The 19,490-nt window shown below is 31.0% G+C and overlaps 2 protein-coding genes across 2 annotated transcripts; both read left to right on the top strand.

Moving 5' to 3' along the window:
- The first annotated feature begins 3,777 nt into the window (after positions 1–3,777).
- Positions 3,778–4,949, top strand: LOC118053053 (probable calcium-binding protein CML35). Its single transcript, XM_035064191.2, has one exon. The coding sequence runs from the start codon at positions 3,962–3,964 to the stop codon at positions 4,589–4,591; it is 630 nt and encodes a 209-aa protein (XP_034920082.1). The 5' UTR covers positions 3,778–3,961; the 3' UTR covers positions 4,592–4,949.
- A 9,599-nt stretch (positions 4,950–14,548) lies between these two features.
- Positions 14,549–18,799, top strand: LOC118053040 (nuclear intron maturase 3, mitochondrial). The gene has a single exon (XM_035064171.2). The coding sequence runs from the start codon at positions 14,627–14,629 to the stop codon at positions 16,988–16,990; it is 2,364 nt and encodes a 787-aa protein (XP_034920062.1). The 5' UTR covers positions 14,549–14,626; the 3' UTR covers positions 16,991–18,799.
- The last annotated feature ends 691 nt before the right edge of the window (positions 18,800–19,490 follow it).

Genomic DNA, 19,490 nt, shown 5'->3' with positions numbered 1-19,490 from the left:
CCCAAAAAAAAAAAAAACATGATTAGTAAACTTGAACTAAAAATTGACTTGGTTAATCTCTTAATCGTACTTTGATTTAAGTTAAACTAAATCAGATGTTGATTAGTAAAACTTAGTTGATCAAATTGATTTTTTTTAAAAAAATTAGCTAATCTAACGAAATATTGATTAAACTATGTTGGGCAATGCTAAAAAAAAAATTATTATTATTTTAATAAAAATAGTTGATTTGTTCACCAGCAAGTCGATACAATGATCCAATAACTTAGAATTTTCTTTTTCAAAACAGTAACAAAGTTGGGGGATTTGTTAATGAAAGAATTTCTTAAGCTATAGCTAGGTTATTATAAGTGTGTGTTTGGTATTGTAATGTATTATATTTTTTAAAAAATATTTTTTAATTAAAAATATATTAAAATATATTTTTTTATATCAACCTATAAAAATCATAAACTTTTTTAAAAATTATTACTTTAATATTTTTCATACAAAAAATCAATTTAAAAAGCATAAACTATCACAATGCTAAACCTTAAGTCTCTGTTGAATCATGAATTTATTATATATTAAGCTAAAAGAGTTCATTATTTCACTCTAAAACTATTGATATGCCCTTTAAGCTTAATTACATTAAGATAGGTCTTAAAATAAGAAAGTTTTTTCACGGGATACATTAATTATTACGAGAAAGAACAGGTTAGATAGTATTTTTACATTTGTACGGAGCATTGTGGTTACTTAATTGCCTTTGAAAGAAAGAAAAAACTTGTGTCAATGGTCATTTTGGTCCTTGACTTAATTTTTAAACAAGTAAATTATTTCATTGCCATTAAAAATTAAAAAAAAATGCTTTTGACTTGAAGGTTATTTTTTCTTTTACATTTGGTTATTTAGTAATTATTGAGTGTCATCGGAGGTAATGAGATAATTTGATAAATAAAAGAATAAAATAAAAACAAAGATGGATGAATAGTGACCGCCACCTTTAAATAGTGGGTGCGGTGTCGTCTAGTGGCCAAAACCTAGCTTCCAAAGCATCGAGTAAAGCACCTCTGCGTCCCCTCTACAAAACAATGATGCGTGTTGCATAGTTGTGATCAATTTGGCACATGTTAATGTTTTTTACCTTTTTCTTTTCTCCTACTTGATTTTTATATTAGCCTTTCAAATAATCAAATCAGACTCTCAAATTATAGTCCTTAAGATTTAGTCCCTACTCTCTTGATATATATATATATAGAATAATTAATGAAATTAAAGATTTTTTTTTAATTTTAACCCTTGTAGTTTTTTTTTATCTTTCAAATCTTGGTTTCATTCTTTTAATTACTATTTTTTTTTATTTAAGGTGATTTTTTTTTTTTTTTTCTTTCACAATTTAATCTTTCATGAATTTTTTTTTCCTATCAAATATAATATTTCTTTTATCATTTCTAATTTTTTACCATGGTATTTTTTTAGATTGATTTTTTTTTATTGTTTCATCCTACAATATTTAATTGGTCGGGTGTGTAGCTTCCTAGGTGAACTCGTGTATAAAATTTTATGGCTTGCGGGTTTAAGGTATTAATCCAGGTTTATAAAGTTTACTTGGACTTCTTTGTTTGTTTTTTTTTTTGTTTTGTCCTACAATATATATATTAATTGTTTTATATGAGATCTTTCAATTATTTTAAAAATAAAAGGGCTTGCCTTAGGTTTTTTTATTGTCTTTGTTAGATTTGTTTTTTTTTCTTTTTTTTCTTGAAAGGAGTTTTGTCTTTAAATTAAATTAATTGATTTCATCCTTCAATATTTTAAATCTGCAAGTTTTGAGCTTTTAGGTTTAGCCCGGATCGAGAATTTATGGTTTGTGCGCTTGAGAATTTAATCCAGATTAGTCCTAGTATACAATTTAATGGATTATAAGTTTGAGGGATTAACTGAAATTTACTAAGTTTGCCTTGATTTACCTGGGTTGTTTTTTTTTTTTTTTCATTTTTTTTAAGCTCTTTGTGTTTCTGTACATTTTGTGAATTTATTATTCACTTTTCATGGAACTTTTTTGTTTGTTTGAAAGTTACAAGGTTTAACTTGGTTCTTTATTTTTAACCTTGGTTGAATGTAGTTTTTTTTAAATGAATTTTATTTTTTAATTAAATTAAGTTAATTATATAAGTGTCAGCATCATATGCTTGATGGTATTTTGTTTTTTTTTGTTTTACTTTACAGATCATTGCTGTTACCATACATGCTATCTCTTTCATTTACCGAATTCTTATATTTTTTTTACTCTTTTTAAAGTGCTGTTACGGCCTCGAGCACGGCGCTGGTAACTATTTATAAATCACTAAAAACCATGACACGTGGGTAGTGCCAACAAGCCCAGAGCTTTGAAGCTAACCTTTGATAGAAAGAATCTTTAGCACACGGCAACAAGAAAACAGGGGGGAGCAGTGCAAAACTCTTAAAGAAAATCAACTTTCAAGAAAAAAGAAAAAGACATCTTCTTTTCGGTTCTCTCTCCTGTGATTGCCAGACATGCGGAGGCGGGTCCCAGCTGCTCCAGCAAATCATATCTCCAAGAATTTCTTTTTATTCTAATTACGCGGTTTCCATAGCACAACTCAACAGGTTATATTATTGAAAACAGCGTGACTTGTTGAGATATATTTGTTTTTTTTTTATTTTTTTAGTTTAATCTAAAGTCTTAAATAATATTTATCCCACATAAATCAAAATAAATGATTTACTAAATTCTTTCTTATTCTCAATAACAATCCATTTAAATTTTAACAGGGTTCCTTAACTTATGATGATAATTATCTATAGAAATAATTAATTACATTTAAATTAAGATTTAATAACTTATCACGTCAGTTAATAATTATGACAATTATCAGCTAAAATGACCAGTCCTGATAAATTTAAATTTCAACATAAAATTTTAGTGAGTTAGTAATTACGTCTGTTTTTTTTTTTTTTTTTTTTTGATGCTGTCGCTAATAAAAACTACATTAGAACATAGATTGAGAATTATTTTTTAAAAACTCTCATAAATTGGATGAAGAGCCCTATAATGTCCAATTATGGATGAGAATTTTTGTTGGAAAGTTGAAATTTTCTTGGATAAAATTAATATTTCTGGAAAACATCAAAGAAAGAAATGAGTTCTTGTTAGTTAATGTTGTTAGGTCATTATTTTCTATTATCCTAAATTTTTAAAATGAAAGTGGATTTATGATATTTAGAATTATCTTGACAAAGAAGAAAATTTAAAAAGCATTGCATTTTAAAAAAAACTTATTTTATTAGAAAAAAACACCAGTTAGTATAATTACAAAACCATAAAAATAAAAATAATAAATTATATAAAACAATTCACACAGTATATAAAAATAAATTCACAAACTGATCAACTTCCATCTGTCATACCAAAGAAAAATTCATCTGACTAAAATAATAACACCACGAGCATCCACGTATAAAAACTTGAGTTATTGGTCCTTAGCGGTGAAAGGAGGTTGTTTTTTTTCTCTGTATTCAGGGTTCAAATTTTATTATAAATATCTGTTATCCTTGCGGTGTCTTATATGCTTAATGGGATTTTACAAGATATTTAGTGGACCGGGATTAGTTCATGATATACACAAGCTGACCCACAGCTATATAAATTAAAAAAACCATTATATTATAAATACATACATATAATATAATATAATATAATATAGTATATAAATAAATTTACAGCCACTACGCACACCGAAAAGAGAGAGAGAGACATATAAATAGTGTGCAATTCCCAGGGAAGCTTCGTGGAAGCTGCCTCAAATGGCTGTCACCAGACTCACCACACTCCATTTAAACACTCACCTTCGGCTCTCTTGCCTCTCAACAACCTCCCTTCATTATTTCTCTCTTCTCTGTCTTCTCTACACTAATCTTCTCCATCCGTGTCTCTATCAATTCTCTAAATTTCGCTATGAAATTCATCAAAAAACTCAGCCCGAAAAGCTTGTTCGGCACCAAAAAAGACCGATCCATGGTATCCAGATCAGATCCATCATCGTTTGGCTCAGGTACCGCCTCCTCCTCCTCCTCCGCGTCCTCCTCCGCTGCAGCCAAGACCGGTTTTCGGACTCCTACCAGCATTTTGCCACAAGTATCGGGTGACTGGACCGATATCTCAGCCGATCTTTATTTCGAGTTGACCCAGGCCTTTAAGCTAATTGACAGGGATAACGACGGCCTAGTCTCAAGAAATGAGCTGGAGGCTCTTCTTACCCGGCTTGGAGCCGAGCCGCCGAGCGGCGAGGAGATGGCCGTTATTTTAGGCGAGGTTGATCATATTAGTGTCGAGGCGCTTGCGAGTCGTCTCGGCACGGCTTGCGAGCCGGCTGGGGACGATGAGCTGAGAGATGCCTTCGTGTTTTTTGACTCGGATCGTGACGGGAAGATAACGGCAGACGAATTATTAAACGTTTACAAGGCATTTGGCGACGACAAGTGCACGTTAGAGGATTGCAGGCGTATGATAGCAGTGGTTGATAAGAATGGAGATGGGTTTGTGTGCTTTGAGGACTTTTGTCGTATGATGGAGCTGCGGAGATGATCATGATCATGTGTGATAATTATATCATAAACTATAAATCATGTGATGATGGTTGCTCTTAAAAAAATGTCGCTTGATTTTCATCTTCTGTATTTTGTTTTTCTTCCTCATGGGGATTGAATTGTTTACTAGGTTTTGTGGGGTTAGTTAGGGAAATGGGATCTAGAAGAGATCAAAGAAAAAGATCAGTCAATGAGACGGTTGTGATGGATGATCTTGTTGAGAAAATTGTACTTCCCTCAACCGTAATACGAGAAAAAAAAAATCACAATTGTTTTCTCGTAATTATGTGCGAAAATGTAATGCTAAAATTCTTCGCTTGATGATATTGCTATACAATTACTTATCTTGCTATAAATCACCTTATATTAAATTTTTATATATTTTTAAAATAAAAAATATTATAAAACATGTTATTTTTTCACATGTCCAACCCTTATTATTGTTATGTCTCTCCTCTTTTAGGATAATCACCATGTATTAAAATTATATATATTTTTTGTTTTTTTAAAATTTGTTTTTAATATTAATATATTTTATACTCTTAATTTTTTTATTTTTAAAAATTATTTTTTCACTTCACTCACTAAGCTTAAACGGTCACTAAGAAATGCTAGTAGGCTTATCTTTTTTGAAGTGAAATTGTGTTGCTTTTTAAAAGTATTTTTTTTATTGTATTTATGATTGTTTTTTATAATATTTTTAATACTAAAATGATATTTTTAAAAAAATTATTTTTAAAATTAGTGTATTCAAAATGATTTAAAAAATATATAAAAAATTAATTTTACGATTCAAAATATATAATTTTTTTTTTAAAAAAAACACGGTGCGAATGTTCTTTTAAACGGTCACTTAAATGCAGTTTAGGAATGCGGTTTGTACCGTATTCTAAAAAATTTAATTTTTTTTTTATATATTTTAAATTGTTTTGATGCGTTAATTTTAAAAATAAATTTTAAAAAATAAAAAAAAATATTTTAATATATTTTAACACAAAAAATACTTTAAATAACTACAACCACTCTTTTAAACATGCTATTAAAAAGAAGCCAGCAGGATCGAAACTTTGTGTCTCAATTTTCAATTTCAAGTATTAAAGTTATCTTAACTAAACTTGTTTTGTCTTTTATTTTAAAAATATCTTTTTAATATTTTAAAATTATTATAATATGATAATATTAAAAAAATAAAAAAATAATATTTTAAAATAAAAACTACTCTGATAAACGATCCCTTGTAGATTTCTAAAACACCCTTTTAAGCTCTCATGCACAATAGGTTAATCAGAAGAAGCCCGATGTGCAGGTTCATCAGGAGTTGTCTCAAAATAAAACAGTAACTAAGGGCCTAGACCCTAATGTGCAGGAGGCTAGCAAGAAACCCCATCTGCAGGTTCATCAGGAGTAGAATTGCCAGGAAATAAACGCCATCTTCTCTCTCAGAACACGGCTTCGTGTGCAGGTTCATCAGGAGCAGAACTGCCATTAGCGCTGCAGTTATTAGATAATGGTTCTCCACTAAATTGCTTTTTTATTGTTAATTAGGGTTTGAACATTGGTTATGAATCTCTCTGAACGAGGATGAATATTATTGCGTATCATTGAAGGCTGGGCCTAGTGGCTCAGGCAGACAGGTTGTCCATTAAAATCATACTGTTTTTGATAAGGTTTCGAGCACCAACAATGGGGTGTTGACAGCTAGCTGATGGAAGGGATTGCTAGGTCACGGAGAGTCAATTCGTTCATGTCAATTGCTGCATCGGGTCTGATTCAGACTCGTAGAATTCCACAGGATATTAATTTGATGGAATAAATTATAACAATTTTCAACAAAGTAACCTAGAGTTGAATTCCAGAACTCTCGGTCACATACAAGGGGTCGACAATCGAAGCAAAAGTTTCTGTTGAAGATTAAATTAAATGAATGAGAAAATAATAATTAGGATATTATTGAAGTGGAAGATTGAAGAAGAAGAAGAAATTTCTGTGCAAGAAAAATCCAGGAAGGAGGGAGCTTGGCGTCCTGATGCATGGATCAAAGGCAAGCAAGCATCGAGTCATTGTAGATCAGCTGGTCTCCAGCTGCCACCAGCAATTGAATAAATGACTCGTAAGCAGAAATTCTTTGTAAAAGGTAATAATTCTCAATATATATAATTTTAGGGATAAAATCCACAAAATATAAACATGTGAATGACACCTATTGATGATGATTCTTTTTGCAAGTATACGCTAAAAAATTACCTTAACAAGAAATAATGAATGAAATTATTAAAATTAGTTGATTTAACTAATTATCTAACATGAAAACTCTATTCATAATGTATTTAAAATTTTTGGGACTCCTTCAAACTTTAAATTAAAATTTATAAGTGTTGAGGTAAGAAATGAAAATCTTATTTTAATTGATTTTAAAGAATAACATTTCATTATATTTTATCTGGATGAAATAGAGTCTTTTTTTTTTAATATGGAAGATATTAAAGAAAAATTAGAAAAGAAATTAATAAATTATTCTCATAGTCATGGCACAAATTGCAAGGAGTGATTTGATTTGTGTTTGCAAGTTTAGTGTAAGGTATTTATATATATAAAAATATATATATATATATATATATTGAAATGAAGTTTTTTTTTATATATTTTAAATAAATATATCAAAATCATTAAAAAACATCAATCAAGCAAAATATAGTTGGAAATCACTTTAAAAAACATATCAAACCACAAAAACAAATCATCCCTTAATTATGGATGATGCATACTCTATTTTTCAATCTCACGAGTTTAAATTTTAAAACCAATATTTAAAAAAAAAACTATATATTTAAATAAGTATTTCTTTTTAAATGGAGCCAAGAATTTAAAAACAATTATTGGAATATCATAGCTTGCCGTCTTCAAAGAACAAAAACAAATGAAAATGAATTTCATGCAATCAAGACAAAAGCAGGTCGCATTCAATTATTCATTATAATTTTTGGAAGTAAAATTTAGGCCTTGATGCAAACCCCCTTATCGCCAAGCTTTAACTCACAGTGGAGACGGGTTGATCATCCAAAATTACTCGAGAATAGTACTTTGTGGATATTTGCGACACCGTTTTTACTGATTAATTTTTTTTTTTTTAAAAAAAACAATGAAGTTATATGAACACAGGATTCCCTTCTTTATCCGTTGCTATATGATTATTCTAATTAAGCTGAATTATTCATTGCTTCAATTTAATATTCCAAGTAAAAATTAGGGTTCTTTCATATCACATGGACAAAAGAATGTCGTTAGTAACGTCCAAAAAGTTATTATTTTAATATAGTGTAAAATGACAATTATACTCTATGAAAAAGTATTTGAAATTATAGTGCAAAGTACTGTTTAAAATATTTTATAGTTAAAAAATATATTAAATTAATTGTTTTTAATATTTTTTTTATATTAGTATATTAAAAATATTTAAAAAAACTAAAATATATCAATTTAATATTAAATTTTTTTTTTTAAAAAAGTACTTAAAAGCATAAGTAGAAGATGCGCTAAACACTACTAAAGGATCCCATCTGGCAAGAGAAAAAAAGAAATCTGATAATTGTTTAGTAATAACCATGTAATTGTGAGCAGCATTATTCTTGCTGACAATCTTGGAAACTCGGATCAGTCCATATTAAAAATTATAGTTTCTGTTGCAGTCTTTCCATTATAAAAACAAAGAATCTCAATCGCAAAAATAATTCTAGCATAGGTAGTAACAATTATATGTTAATATGAACACCCGATTTTATTAATTGAGTATAGTTTACAATGAACAATTTGTACTATAAAAATGATTCAATACTATTTATATTAAGAAAAATTTGAACACCTAATATTTCAAATTGGATACATTATATATGACTAATTTTTTATTGTAAAAGAATTATTTTGATATTAAAAACTTTGTTTAAAAATAATACTTGTGAAATTAATTAGATTTTTAATCAAATAAATACTAATACTATCCCCAATTTGTTAATTGGATATGTTATATATATCTAATTTGAATTACATAAAAATTATTTTGGACATTTTTTTTAAAGAATAATAGTTGTGCAATTAATTTGACTTTTAATTATATATCAATACTAACTTCTCAAACTTTGATATCCTATGGCATCGGAATCAATAGATATATCTAAAAACTCTAGGAAAAAAAAGGAACAAGAGTTTATAAAAAAAATGGAGTGTGCATGATTGTACAACCTTTTTCTCTTTGATTTATAGTAAGCTAAGAGCATTTATTTTTAATTTTTTTTGCTCATGTGAGATGCAACAACAGTCCTATTTTCTGAAACCTTTTTTAAGCTAAATTCAACCTGTAAAAAATTATGACTTGTAAGATTATAATTTTTTTTTATTAATATAGATATCCAATCCAGCTTTTATATATCTCGATTAATTCTATAAATTTTAAATTAATAATTATGTAAGTTTTCAATAATTTTAAAATTTAATTATATAAATATATAAAACCTAACTAATTAAATTATATCTATATACTTGAAAAAATTCATATAACACACGAAGAATTGTTTTAAAAAGATCTCTTATGGGTTATTCTCAAGCGACCCACATGCCATGATATTCGCTGGAGAATAACACCATTTGCCACACGAATTGGTTTAAAAAATATTCTTTGGATTATCTAATGGTGTTATTCTCAAGCGATTATCATGCCATGCCACGATAATTATATCTTAGTCCAATTTTAGGGTTGTTGAATCATTTACAGGTCACTGAAAATGGGCGGTTGTGGCCTGAAGTGAGAGGTGGCAAAATTAATGGCTAAAATAATGTCCGGTCATAATGTTGGTGGGGATCACGAAAGAACACAGCACTTTCAACTACGCAACATCTTAAAATGCATCACTATATACTTTTTTGGGTTTACTATGGCTGGGAAAATGACGTTTAATGTCGATTAATTTGTCCTCTTTTTATAATTAATAAGTTAAATAATATAGTCTTGATAAAGACATCATAAGCGTACGTTTCCTCCGATCTTAAAATCTTGTCCTCCTTAACCTTCTTCCGGGAAACTTCCTTTGCCTCTTTCAAGAATCATAAAAATATTGGCTGGACTTTGTGGTTTTGGAGGTAGCTGACACTCGCTTTTAGGTGATTTTTTAAAGGGTTTTTTATTTTAAAAATATGATTGGCTTAGTATTTTATGATGATTTTGATTTATTAATATAAAAAATATATATAAAAATTATATTTTAATATATTTTCAAGCAAAAAATTATTTTAAAAAACAGTCTACATTTCAATCTTAAATACTTCAGGACAAATAATTGGTTTCAAACTTTGATTTTGGTTTGTTGTATATTTTGATGTTATCTTGGTACGGTAAGCTTCTATATCAATATTTATTCAATAATGAGTTAACTTTTCACTTTGTTTTAAAAAGTTTTTTATGATTATTTATCTGATACGGGAAAATTATAAATTTATCTTAGACTTGTGATTTTGATGGATTTTTTTTTAATTGTATTACTTTTTATTTTAAATGTTTCTATACAAGATAAAATTATTATTTTTGATGTATTTTTAATTAAAAAATACTTAAAAAAGCAATTATTATCACAATTGTATACACCCCTGAACTCTACTAATTACATGTTGTACACATGCAAGTAGTGTTGTTGGCATTTCTAACCTCTAAATTTTGAAGAAAAAAAATCCTGGTTTAAAACAAACTGGAAAATCTTTGAAGAACGCAACTGTAAGAGAAAAAGAACCAGAGACTGTATTAGAAACAAGCACAAAGTTGGAGGATTATAATATTGGATTCCTCCCTTGCCTTGACTCCCATCTCATAAATCCAAATCGGACCACTTGCTGTCAAAAAGGCAGCCATGGCAGAATAGCTGGATTCAATCATGCAATATTCGAAGCTGATAAAATGTTAATTTCAACGTCTATATATCTTCCATAGTGGAAGGCCCTACCAGCACCCAATAACCTGAGATACGTGAAGCAAGCTCCAATATAACTTTCGTCAGCATCGTGCATCTGATTTAGAGTGCCAACCATTTTGACTCGAGCTTGCGTTTTAATGGAAGATCATTGAAAGGGGCCGCATGATTATGACTCACGCAAATGGAATAAGGTGTTTTAGACTAATATAAATTATTTATTGGGATCTTATTTAACAGTTTAAGTTATTAGGTTGAGATGGTTCTTTGACATGGTATCATAGCCTTGATGACCAAGTAGTTACGAGTTTGAATATCACAATTCTATTTATTTGATAAAAATTAAACAAGTAATGCGAGCATGTGTAAATTTCAAGCCCTAAATACGGCTTTCACTTGAAGGGATGTGTTAAAAAAATAATATAAATCATTTATTGAGACCTCACCTAACAACTTAAGTTTGGGGTTGCGTTTGTACCTGTGTTTTGGGAAATTTTGATTTTTTTTTTGCTAAAATTGAGGGCGGTTTGTACTTTTTGGATCGTTTTGATGTGCTAATGTCAAAAATAATTTTTAAAAAATGAAAAAACATCATTGACATGTATTTTGGCACGAAAGGCTATTTAAAAAAAAAAAAAAACACTGTTATAGCCATCTTCCCACTTCATTGATGTAGCTGAAGGCAGCTCACACAGGGGAAGAAAGAGCTCCAGTTCTTGTGGAAAGACGCTGTAAGTCAACGAGAAAACTGCAGTATGAACGAATGATTCTGATTACACAGAGCTTGTGCCGTGGGGGACAGGACACCAAAAGCTCACAAACCATTAGCTCTGTGGGGCTGGTGAGCACATGTTAAAACCCTATCTGGTGTACCTAACGATATAAACTTATGGTTGGTATGGTAAACTGATTTTTAAGTTTTTTTTTCTTTTTATTTAAAGAAAGATCTAAGCATGTTTGGTTGGAAATAATTTATGGTTTCAATTAAAAGTTTGTTTATAACTTATAAATTATGATTTACACTATACCCTTTCTTCATAAAAGCTGTTTTGAATTGTTTTTACTAACCTTGTTCTTAATTAAAGTCATTTAAGCTCGTTTTTATCATAAATTATTTATAAAATCAATTTTTGAATTATGATTTAAAGTAAAAAACCATAATTAAAAAATCATGCCCAAACAAAATCTAAACTATTATGAATCTGAATTTGTACTGTTTAATCAACACAAAAAAAATAGTCACAGAGAGAAGTAACCATGTATTCATTATTTATTTTTATTAATCTTACGGATTTTTTGAATTAATTTTAATACATTCAAACTAATTTTTTATTTTTTTTTAATCAAAATAATTGTCTACTATATTTATAGAAATTACTCCTATGAAATTTGAAGTTTGAACGATTAGAAAAGAAAAATCTTTTGCCAAACATATCAAAACCTCTATAGGCTCTAAGGTCACGAATCTCTTATTGTTTGCCCCTTTCCTTTTCTCTCTTTATTTTCACAAGAAGAGAAGTGTCTATTAATCATGGCCCTCGTCCGGGGCAACGTTAACATCAAAACTAGAGGTCCACCGTGAGACTAGCGACAAGGCATTCAGCCCATAGAGGGTGCCGACATGAGGAAGACGGTTTTACTATCATTTATCAGATTTTTTTATTATTAATATAAATACTCTTATGAATATCTTAACTAATTTTACTTATTTTAAAATTAATAATTAGATAAATTTTTAATAATCCTGAGATTTGTAAAACTCAAACTAGTTTTAGCATTAAAAAAAAAAACTAGATTCTAATATTGAATCATGTGATTAGGAAAGGCTAATTAGGCCCCTAATGTTTGAGAATTAAATCAAATCACACCCCTATGTTTATTTTTATGAAAACTTATTGTTAAATCACTGTTTCTTTTCCCACAACAAGAAAAAGTTCCCATATATTACGAGCCAGGCCCAGGACATAGCCTTAATTATTAGAGAGGTCTACCACAAGTTTAGAGACAATTGCTTTCAGCCCAGAGTCTCTTTTATGGATGTCTAGCTAGAATCTAGGTTCGAAGTGGGGGATTACTTGCTCATGGTCGAGGGACGACGGAAGTGAAGTGGCTTTGCCTTTCCGCCGGCTCCCTGAGGAGGCCCCCAAAGGAGTTCAATCTCTTTGCCTCATCCCACCGGTGATGAACCTCTGTTTCAACCATAGCTGTCAGGTCGACTCACGGTTTATGTGGCCAATAGATAGGGTTTTAATATGTATATTCTATATTCATAATAAAAAAACACAATTTTTTTCGTGTAAATATATAATATGTATACTATTAGATTTTTAATTTTGCATTGAAAAAATTATTTTCTTTTAATATTTATATGATGAATTTTAATATGAATTAATCCTTAACAATGAAAAAATGATGGGCTTATATGCATAAAGCTGTATCGAGTAATAAAAAAATATTTGATAAACTCATGGGAGTGAGGCAACACCTATTTTTTTTTATCCCTCCTTTAACATGAATCCAATGCCCTTTCTATCCCGGGAATATTTCCTCCAATGCTCTTTAAATTCTCACTTGTAGAGAAATGTTACCTTGCTATTCCTTCATTTTTTTTTATCTGTTTATAAAGAAAATGTTCATAGAAAAAATTTAACAAGTCTCTTGCAGTGTTTATCAGGTTGCGTCAAGTTATGAATTAACTTGACAAGTCACATAATCTTACTAGGCAAATTGCAGCCCGAGTTTTATCTTTTACATACTAACCAGGACCCAAAATCACTTGGGTGGTGGTGGGTCAACCAGCCACGCCGAGCCATGCTTGATAACTATGGTTTCAACTACTATTTTAAAACTCGATTTGACTTGGTGGTTAACCCATGACTAAGGTAATTTGAAGCCTACACTAAATCAGATTTAAAAAAAAAATAGGAAGAGAATTAACATGTCATGATCCAATAAAAAATCCAAGTTGACCCGTAACCAAGTCATATCGAGTAAACCCTAATCAAAACCCATTGACTTTTTTTCTTCTTAAAAATGATGTTATTTTTTATTTTTTTATAAAATAAAAAAAAATTAACCTGGACCAGCCCATTTAATTAGTAACCCAAAACCTGTCCCAAGTCTATGCTCAAACCAGGATTAAAAATATAGTTTCAACAATCATTTTCCTTCAACAAAATCAATTTCTTTTGATTTAGGGTTAATAGTGCTTACCCCTTCCTTTAATTATCAGTTTAAATGAGTTTTTGAGAAATCAAATTCACATTAATTTCTTTTAATCCGAGTAAAGAGATAACTTAATTTGACATACAGAAATTAATTAAAAATTCCCCTGAACTATAAAAATGAATTTAACAACAATATTGCTAGCTACACTAAATAGACTTTTTTCTTGATCCGAGGATGACTCAGTTTTGTTCAATATCCCGTCCCATCATATTCTTGGTGTGGGGAAATGAAAAACAAATTATAATTTTGGATGCAAAAGCTAAAATAAAAATTATTTACAATACAAAATACAATTTAAGAAATAAAGTATAAAGAAAACTTTTAAAAAAATATATTAATTTTTTAACAGTGCTAATGATAATATTAAACATGATCAAACTCGATAAATCAACTTAGAATTTAGTGGAATGAATTTCTTTTAAAAAATCAATTTAAATTAATTAGATTTAACTTCATAAACTCAACAAATTCTCTTGTATTCTGATTAAAATCTAATATAATTTTTTTTTAAATAAAGTTATTTAAATGAAAGTAAATTTGGTTGAACTCAAATTAATTTAAATAATTAGTGATTTTGACTCCAAGTTATAATTTTAAAGGATGTTCAAAAATATTTTTTAATTTGAAAAAATATCAAAATAATATTTTTTATTTTTTAAAATTTATTTTTAATATTTATTGGAGAAATAATTTAAAAACATTTTTTTTTCTTACCAAAAAAAAAAAAAAACCATGTTAAAACTGACCACGATACACTTCCCGTTCCAGTTAAGTTCGCAATCCAAGCAGGCACACCAAAAAGTCTCAGCTCCATTGCCACACTGACTGTCATCTCCATCTGTTTTCATGTTTCAATGCTTATTGTTAACCTCAAGAAAGTTACAACAACATTTGATCTCAGACTTTCATCTCCAACAACCTCTTCGCTTAAACTCCTTTATTCTACACTAACCTTAAACCCCAACACCAGCCAGAATCCTAAGACCCCACCAATCCAAAACCCTACAAAACCCCTAACAACACCCCAGCTCAAAACCCTAGTCCTTTCCCAATACTCCCATGGAAAGTTCTCCAATCTTATCCAAAACGTCGTTGGTTTACCTTCAGTCCTCCTCACTGCCTCTCAGAACCTCATTACCCCCCACAGCAATGATGGACTTAACTGCACCGAGTCGAACGAGTTGGCCGAGTCAACTCAGCCGCACCTCTCTCTTTTCCAATCCGTTTCGAAGCGTTTCTCAATTGAAGAAATGGGTCGTGAGATTTTTGAGAATCGGTTTGATATTGAGGCTCATTGTGTCAAAATGAGTGACGAAGGTGAGACCTTGGTTCTGCCAAATTTGAAACTTAAGGTTTTTATTGAAGCTATTAGGATTGTTTTAGAAATTGTTTATGATGATCGTTTTGTCACGTTTTCTTATGGTGGACGTGTTAATATGGGGCGGCATACGGCTATAAGGTACCTAAAGAATTCAGTGAATAATCCAAGTTGGTGGTTTAGTGTTTGTTTTAATGATGTTAAGTTTGATACAAGAAAAGTAGATAAGTTGTGCTTGTTTATAGAGGAGAAAATTAAAGATGCGATTTTGATTGATGTGATAAAGAGGTTGTTTGATTGTGGTGCGTTGAGGATTGAATTAGGTAGGTGTTATTTAGGGAAGGGGTTGCCTCAAGAATGCGGATTGTGTTCAATATTGATTAATGTTTATTTCAATGGATTTGATAGAGAAATTCAAGAGATGCGTTTAAGAATGAGTAAAGAGAATCCTAAACTCGATCAGAATGAGATCGGTGAAGGGTCTAGTTCTTCCTATAAGCCGCTAAAGATGCATGCTGTTAGGTACTTGGATGAGATATTAGTGATTACATCAGGTTCGAAGATGTTGACGATGAATCTGAAGAAATGGGTTTTGAAATTTCTGGAAGGCGAATTGGAGTTGAATGTGGATAGAGTAAAGACAGCTATTCATAGTGCGGTTTCTGAGAAAATTGATTTCCTAGGGATGGAATTGCAGGCTGTCCCACCATCAGTCTTGCATCCGCCAATGTCGGAGAAAGCCATTAGAGCAAGAAAAAAATATATTAGACAGAAGGAAGTTAAGGCTTTGGAATTGAAAAATGCTCGGGAGAGGAATAGAAAGAAATTGGGTTTGAAATTATTGAGTCATGTTTTTAAAAAGTCGAAGCAGAGTGATGGGTTCAAATTTGATTTTCAAATTGAGAATGAAGTTCGAGAAATCTTTCAAACTTGGGCAGATGAAGTGGTTCAAGATTTTTTAGGCTCCCTTGAAGAGCGTTGGACATGGCATCGAATGCTCACTGCTGGTGATTTCCTCTCCCTGAGGCACATCAGAGACCAGTTGCCACAAGAGCTGGTCGATTCTTATGACAAGTTCCAAGAGCAGGTACACAAGCATCTGTCACCAGTCAAGGCTAGAAAGGCATTGGAGGAAGAAGGAAGGAGAATCAAGGAAGAGGAGGAAAGGAAGTATGCTGAGAGAACCGTGGATGATCTGACAAAACTGTGCATGAAAGTCTCTGCACCTATTGAACTTGTAAGGAAGGCTGTTAAGATGGCTGGGTTTACAAATAAAATGGGTCGTCCCCGGCCTATCAGCATTCTCACTTCTCTGGAAGATGCTGATATTATCAAGTGGTATGCAGGGGTAGGGAGAAGATGGCTTGATTTCTTTTGCTGCTGCCACAACTTGAAGATGGTGAAAACTGTTGTAAGTTATCATCTGAGGTTCTCCTGTATTTTGACGTTGGCAGAAAAGCATGAAGCAACAAAAATTGAATGCATTAGGCATTACACTAAAGATTTGAAAGTCCCAGATATGAATGGAAGTGAAGAGGTTCACTTTCCCACAGAAAAGGAGGTAAAGATGATGGGGGATAAAAATCTTTCAGATCCAAAACCTGTAGACGGGGCTTTATCTTTGTTACTGATCAGACTGGCTTCTGATGAGCCATCACATTCCTGTGTCGGTCATTTTTGTGACAAAACTGATACTGTTATGTATCGATTGCGGTTGCTGCAGAACATTTTAAATGTGAACCCAGCCGATGAAGACAAGTGGGTTCCAAGGATGAGTGCAATTCATGAAAGTCTGAATCAGATGTGTCTCCCTCTTTGTTCTGGTCACAAAAGTGACTTGTATACTGGGAAAATCACCCTACGGGATGTTGACTGCACTTCACATGTGAATGTTGACTGAATATTGCGGTAGTAGCATTGCATTGGCGTTGGTTGTCAAGGCTACTTTAGTAGCTTGCATCAATCGGATCCTTCTCTGTCTTCCAAACACAAGTGCAGCCATGCAGTTGCTCTGCACATTGTTTTCACCTAGATTGATTTATACAATGAAAACGATGGTTCTCCTGATCCCAATTTATAATATTTCCCAAGTACATGAATAAACAATCCGAGGTACTTCCCCTTGTTGGTTTTAGTTAAAAACTTGATCACCAATTGAACAGACTGTTGGAAACTCCCTAAACATGACTTACCTAATGATTTCAGTTTCCCTGGCCCTGACCAACACCTAGGAAGAACCATATTTGACTCCATTCCATTCCCAGCCTTCATTTGATTCCACCAATGGGAGCGTTTTCATGTAAAATTCCTTTGTCAACTACGTCAAAATCTATGTAGATTAGACCAATGAAATTGGTTGACACTATGTTTTTCAGACAATTAAATTGGTTAGTGTTGTTAGTTCAGTTGGTTTGCTTGGCCCTAAATTTGTGACAGGAAACTCTTTCTCACAAAAGCAGTGTTACCTTAGTGGCTTACTGTTGCGTTGTACTTGAGCTTTTGGCGGGTGTCTCTTGGAAATTCAAACTTATTTGTATAAACAGATAGTTGTGTGTCAATGGTGCAGTGAGAGATTTCTCAATCAAGAATCTTTCTCCACTCTCCACAATTCCTTCACATTTCCGTGGCTTATTACATTTTCCCTGGTCTTCCCTTACCTCTAAACTCCCTTTTGTACTTCCCTCCCATCATCACCTATAAAAAAACCCACCATTTGCTTCTCTTCTTCTTCTTTACTTCTAAATTCATGTAAAGACCTCAAAACTCTATAAAAGATCCATGCTTCTGCCGTTATCTCAACTGTGGCCAATCAATCCATTTCCTTTGCTTCAAAGTTCACATCTTTACACACATTTTAATGATCTTCACAGTGCCGTATCAGTGTTAAAAACTTTACAAGAACCCGATACTCTAACATGGAATTTGATTATAGAATCCCATGTTGATTTTGGTCTTTATAGGAAGCTTCGTTGTTATAAAAGAAAATGAGAGAATTAGGTATTAAAGTCGATAGCTTTACATTTCCCATTAGTAAATAGAGCTTTTTGATCACTTAAGATGATTGTTATGTTTCAGGGGTGTTGTCCATGCGAGGGTTTGATTGAACGGACCCAACCTCATGGTTTTGTGATAAAGAACGGATTATTAGTTGATGTTTCTGTGCAGAACTCAATCTCGAGATGTATAACTAACTAGGTGGTGTTGAAGAAGTTGAAACTTCTCTCAGTGAAATTGACAGCAGGGATGTTGTTTCTTGGAATGCTTTGATTACCTTCTTCTATTCCTTCAAATGTTTCTTAAGACTTTTAACTTTTATTGCATCCGTGTTTGCAGAGACGGGAAATCTAATGGAAGGTGAAAGCTGCATTCTTTCTCCGTAAAAGCTGGGCTGTATGATGGTATTTTGGTGGCTTCTTTCATGGCTAAGTGTGGGGAACTGAGAAACTCTGTCAGTTGCTTGGAGAGATCTCTTGTAGAAGCTGCATTACTTGGAATGCCACCAGTCAGTCAGGGTTCATTCAAGGTAGGAGTTATGTGGAGGCCATTGAATTGTTCCGGCAGATGCTAGATTCAGGTCTTAAACCAGGAGCTGAGATTCAAGGCCGTCTTCTGGATGCATGTATGCATCTGGGTGCACTACAAATTGGGTGAAGGAATCCTTGACCACCTCAGACGGAGCTTGTTTCACATACAATGTGGAAACATCAATGATGGAGGGGTTTGGAATCCATGGGATTGGTGATGAAGCTGTAAAACATTTCGATAAGATGTTGGACGAAGAAATAGAGCCCAACATTGTAACCTTCTTAGGTCTGCTGAAAGTTTTCTTTATTCAGAACTTGTCGTGGAAAATATATATATATATATTTTATAAACAGTGCTTTTTTTAAAAAATAAATTTATGAAAAGTAAATTATTCTATTATCGTCGATAGTGTTATAAAAATAATAAGTTTGATTTTTTTTTTAATATTTGGTTATATCATGAAAAATAAACTGAAAAATAATTTATTAATGTCTTAATTTTTTTTCAAACTTATTAAAAAAATAAAGACAAAATCTTATAGATAAAAAAGTTAGAGGTGAAATTAAAAAAAAAATTCATAAATTATCTTAAATAAAATAAATAATAATAAAAATAATGAAAATTAAATTCGATAGATAAAAAGTTAAAAGATGATGAAGTTAAAAAAAAATATAATTTCATAAATTATTTCAAATAAAAATAAATAGCAATAAAAAAAATAAAAGACTAAATATGATAGATCAAATTTTAAGAGATAAGAGAAAAACAAATAATAAAAAAAGAATCAAAGTTGATATAAAAATCAACTTAGATTAAATTTTAATGGATAAAATTGAAAAAACAAATTCTTAACAAAATATATAGTAATTAAAAAT

The sequence above is a fragment of the Populus alba genome, chromosome 6, assembly GCF_005239225.2.
Source record: "Populus alba chromosome 6, ASM523922v2, whole genome shotgun sequence".
Lineage (NCBI taxonomy): Eukaryota > Viridiplantae > Streptophyta > Magnoliopsida > Malpighiales > Salicaceae > Populus > Populus alba.
This window is presented reverse-complemented; position numbering and strand designations above follow the sequence as displayed.

What these genes read in the sequence shown, in the direction of transcription:
- LOC118053053 (XM_035064191.2), top strand. Translation starts at nt 3,962, where the DNA reads ATGAAATTCATCAAAAAACTCAGCCCGAAAAGCTTGTTCGGCACCAAA.
- LOC118053040 (XM_035064171.2), top strand. Translation starts at nt 14,627, where the DNA reads ATGCTTATTGTTAACCTCAAGAAAGTTACAACAACATTTGATCTCAGA.